Source organism: Aquarana catesbeiana, linkage group LG10 (assembly GCF_042186555.1).
Source record: "Aquarana catesbeiana isolate 2022-GZ linkage group LG10, ASM4218655v1, whole genome shotgun sequence".
Lineage (NCBI taxonomy): Eukaryota > Metazoa > Chordata > Amphibia > Anura > Ranidae > Aquarana > Aquarana catesbeiana.
This window is the reverse complement of record NC_133333.1, coordinates 245,095,933-245,101,039: the sequence shown is the minus strand read 5'-3', so window position 1 is coordinate 245,101,039 and position 5,107 is coordinate 245,095,933. Positions and strand designations below refer to the sequence as shown.

The following is a 5,107-nucleotide window of genomic DNA, read 5'->3' as shown; positions in this document are numbered from 1 at the left end:
CCCAATGAAAGTAGGCCACGACCGCCATACATATACATATTGGCCTCAACTTTATTCATCAGTTGAGGCCAATATGTATTCAGCTACATGTTTTTGGTAAAAAAAAAAATCCCAATAAGCGTACATTGATTGGCTTGCGTAAAAGTTATCTCATCTACAAACTACGGGATAGTTTTATGCCATTTTTATTTTTACTAGTAATGACAGCGATCAGCAATTCTTAGCGGGACTGCGACACTTTTTGGGGGACCAGCGACAGTACTGGCGACACTGGCAGGGAAGAGGTTAACATCAGGGGCGATCAAAGGGTTAAGTGTGCTCCTAGGGCAGTGATGGCGAACCTTGGCACCCCAGGTGTTTTGGAACTACATTTCCCATGATGCTCATGCACCCTGTAGTGTAGCTGTGCATCATGGGAAATGTAGTTCCAAAACATCTGGGGTGCCAAGGTTCACCATCACTGTCCTAGGGAGTGCTTGCTAACTGTGCGGGGGATGGACTGACTGGAGGAAGAGATTCTGTGTTCCTGATGCAGGAACACAAGCTCTCTCTCTTCCTCACTGACAGAATGGCGGTCTGCCTTGTTTACATAGGCAGACCGCCGTTCTGTCTCTCCAGCAAACGATCGGCGGTCCTGGCAGCCATCGCGGCCGCCGGACCCACTGATTGCCTCCCACTGTGTCCAATCACAGCGGGAGCAGATCGCCGGCAGTGCACGCACCCGGGACCCCCGAGGAAGAATTAAAGTTCAGGTAAACGTGCGGTGGGCGGTCCGGAAGCGTTTAATCTTAGTTTGGGTCGCACCTGAACATAACTTAAGCCTAGTACACACGTAACGTTCTTTTTCATTCAACCCAGCGGGCTGAACGAAAAATAAACTGAGAGGTTGCCACTAACTATGCAATGTTAGTACAGCGATCTCCCCCACTGTGCTGTCGTGTTCTGACAAGGGGGCCGCCCCTGCTGATTTTCAAGCATGCTTGTTCGACAGAAGTTGGTCGTAAGATCACCTTCTGATGGACAGGCAGCTGTACACACGGGCCGAAAGTCCACCGGTTTCTACTGTTTTCGCCCCCGATATTCAGCCCGTGTGTACGGAGCTTTAGAATAAACCTCTTGTCGATCAGCCGCCATTGTTATATGGTGGCATGGCTGTGCAAACCGCCGTAGGTGTACATCGGCCGCTTCAAGAGGTATAGGGGGGGGGGGCGTTCGCGTGCCCGCGGCGCAACGCCAGAGCCAATGTGTGAGGCTGGTGGCCGCGATATCCGCCTGCAACCCGCGATCACTCCTGAGATAGCCAGAACCGGGATCTGTCAATGTAAACGAACAGATCCCCGTTTTGTCAGGGAAGTAGAGAGAGATCTGCTGTTCCTAGTGATCAGCGATCTCTCTCTACTCCCAGTCAGTCCCCTCCCCCCACAGTTAGAAACACCTCCCTAGGGAACACTAAACCCCTTGATCGCCCCCTTCCCTGCCAGTGACATTTATACAGTAATCAGTGGCTATTTTTAGCTCTGATCGCTGTATAAACGTCACCGGCCACCAAAAAAGTGTCAAAAGTGTCCGATCTGTCCGCCGCAATGTCGCAATCCCGCTAAAAATCGCTGACCACCGCCATTACTGGTAAAAGAAAAAAGAAAGTATAACAAAAAATGCCATAACTTTATCCCCTTTTTTGTAGACGCTATCTGTAGCCATATAGACGCTATAACTTTTGCGCAAAGCAACCAATATACAGTGGAACCTCGGATTGCGAGTAACGCGGTTAACGAGCGCTTCGCAATACGAGCCTTGTATTTTTAAAAATTGTAACTCGGTTTGCGAGTGTTGTCTCGCAAAACGAGCACAATTCAGGCCAAAGCGCAGTACCGCTTTTGGCCTGAGCTGGAGGGGGCGCCGGAGCTGTGCAGAGCTGAACGTCACGTTAGGAAATGCACGGAAAGGCCCGAGTACAGCAAATCTCGGGTAGGAAGTCTTTCTGAGGTTTGCTGAGGTCAGCCAAAGTGTCCTTGGGCCTTTTCGGCCGTTTCCGAGGCTCTCCGGCGTCCCCCCGCCTCTGGCCGCACGCGGTATTGCATCCCATTGAAGTCAATGCGGAACTAATTATTTTCGTTTCCATTGACTTCAATGGGAAAACTCGCTTTGATATGCAAGTACTTTGGATTGCGAGCATACTCCTGGAACGGATTATGCTCGTAATCCGAGGTTTCACTGTATGCTTATTGTGATTTTTTTTTTTTACCAAAAATATGTAGAAGAATACATATCGGCCTAAAGTGATGAAGGAATTATTTATTTAATTTTTATAATTTTTATAGCCAAAAGTAAAAAATATTGTTTTTTTTTTTTCAAACTCTTTTTTTTGTTTATAGCACAAAAAATTAAAACGGCAGAGGTGATCAAATACCATCAAAAGAAAGCTGTATTTGTGGGGGGAAAAAAAAAAGGATGTCAATTTTGTTTGGGTACAGCTTTGCACAACCACGCAATTGTCAGTTAAATTAACGCAAAAATTAGCCTGGTCATTAAAGTGGTGTTCCGGACGAAATTATACTTTTTAAATAAGAATACCCCTATAATACACAAGCTTAATGTATTCTAGTAAAGTTAGTCTGTAAACTAAGGTCTGTTTATAGCAGTAGTTTGTCATTTTATAAACTTACAGCAGGCTGTGGCCATCTTAAGTGTGGGCATCTGAAGCCAGACTGTATTTCTTCCTGGATCTCATCCTTGCAGATCTCGCACATGCTCAGTGCAGCACAAGCAGTGTAACAGCTTTCAGGTCAGGTTTCCATAGCAATGGCAGTTTCAGAGGAAGTCGCCGCCCCTTCCCAGAAGGCATTGCAAACAGGAAATGATGCGATGGGCCGCGGCCAGGGAGGAGGAAGTGAAAAATGAATACAGCAGATATACAGTAGGTGATGAGAAAAAAAAAAAAAATATCCAATTTGTTTACAGTGCACAGTTTAGTGAGGGATCCTGAAGAGTTGTAAAAGTGGGTGGAACTCCACTTTAAGGGGGCAAATCCTTCCGGGGCTGAAGTGGTTAAATAAACCAACACCGGAGCAAACACTGCCAGAAAACTTTCTAAAATTTCTGTAAAACGAATGAGTTATGTGGAATTCTGCCCCCACGACAGGAGCTGGGATACGAAAAAAGAAAATGCTTCATCGGGTACCTATTTTGTGCTCCAAGCACTATCGGAAAATCCCCATACACAGTGGTTTGTATTCATCTCTTTTTCGACAGTCTACCTTCTAATTTTTCTCGGGAACTCGGCTATCGTGACCGCTGTAAATCTAGACGGCCACCTTGCTGGGTCGCCCATGTACATGCTTTTGGGCCACCTCTCCTTTTTGGACATGTGCTACACCACGGTGACTTTCCCCAAGATGCTGGTGGGTCTTCTTTTGGGCGATCAAACGATATCACATGACGGCTGCTTCGCCCAGTTATTCTTCTTTATTTCCTTCGGTCAAACGGAGAGTTTCCTCCTGGCGGTCATGGCCTACGATCGCTATGTAGCCATCTGCTGCCCATTGCACTACGTGGAAAGAATCACAAGTTGGTTTTGCAATCGCTCAACAAGTTTGTCATGGTTTAGCGGGTTCCTGAATTCAGCCCTGCACACCGGATTGGCTGCCCGCTTGTCCTTCTGCTCCTCCAATCACATCGACCATTTCTTCTGTGACATCACGCCTCTACTGAAGATATCGTGTGTGAGCACCGCGTTGAACGAGATTGTAATATACATTGCCGGCGTCTTTGTTGTGCTCACTCCATTCCTCTGTATTCTGCTGTCTTACGTTTATATTATCCTCGCAATCCTCCGGATTCCATCCTCCAATGGTCGGCATAAAACGTTCTCCACCTGCAGTTCTCATCTGACCGTAGTTTGCTTGTTCTACGGCACGGTCCTCCTAATGTACATGCGTCCTGCTTCCTATTCTGGAGAACACGATAAGATGTTTGCCTTGCTGTACACGTTCGTTACACCTTTGCTAAATCCATTTATTTACGGACTAAAGAACGAAGAGATAAAGGGGGCTTTCAAGAAAATCGGAAGAAAAAGCTCTTGTTGCATTTAGGGGGCCCCTTCATTGTTATGGTGGGTTACGGCTTTGCTCGTCATTGTGTGGTAATTCATGTGTTGCATTAAAGTAGAACTATAGGCAAAACTTTTTTTTTGGATAGAGTAAGGGAGGGTTATATAACCCCATCTGTGTCCCACTGCAGAGATTTCTCTTCACTTCCTGTCCCATAGCCAAACAGGAAGTGAGAGGAAATTCCAGCAAATTAAAGCGGTGTTAACTGCGTGCTGCCCGCCCACCGTAAAATGACAGCAGGGCGGTGCGGCTCTCGTTCTAGGACGCCGTCATATGACGGCGTCCCAGAACGGCCGCTCTCGCGCAACCGTGGCGATCTTGGCCGCATTGCTAGGACACGGCGCGACCCCCATCTCTGTAAAGAGCCGCATCTGCGGCTCTTTAACCATGTGATCGGCTGTGTCCAATCACAGCCGGTCACATGTAAACAAGGAAGTGCCGGGGATAGGCTCTCCTCGCCTCACACTGACAGTGTGTGTGGAGAGGAGAGCCGATCAGCGGCATCACCACACAGGGGGACATCTAGGAATGTAATCAGGGCACTGATCATCAGTGCCCTGATTACAATATTGCAATATAGTGTCGCAAATCAGTGCCCACCAATGCCAGCAATCAGTGCCCACCAGTGGCAGCAATCAGTGCCCACCACTGCCCACAAGTGCCACCAATCAGTACCCTATAGCGATGCCAGTCAGTGCCAGCTATCAGTGCTGCCCATCACTGCTGTCAATCAATGCCCATCGGTAATGCCCATCAGTGCCACCCATCAATGCCCATCAGTACCACCTATCAGTGCCCACCAGTGCTGCCTATTAGTGCTCATCAGTGCCACTGATCAGTGCAGCATATTAGTGCCTCCTCATCAGTGCCACCTAATCAGTGCCCATAAGTGCCACCTCATCAGTGCCCACCAGTTCAGCCTATCAGTGCCCATCAGTGCCGCCTCATCAGCGCACATCAGCGAAGACGAAAAATTATTTAGTTACAAAATTTACTGA

At 47.8% G+C, this 5,107-nt stretch overlaps 1 protein-coding gene across 1 annotated transcript; it reads left to right on the top strand.

Annotated features, from left to right (window-relative positions):
* The first annotated feature begins 3,110 nt into the window (after positions 1-3,110).
* Positions 3,111-4,091, top strand: LOC141109906 (olfactory receptor 1F1-like). The gene has a single exon (XM_073601158.1). It carries the CDS (start codon positions 3,111-3,113, stop codon positions 4,089-4,091), a length of 981 nt encoding a protein of 326 aa, XP_073457259.1.
* Positions 4,092-5,107: the final 1,016 nt, after the last annotated feature.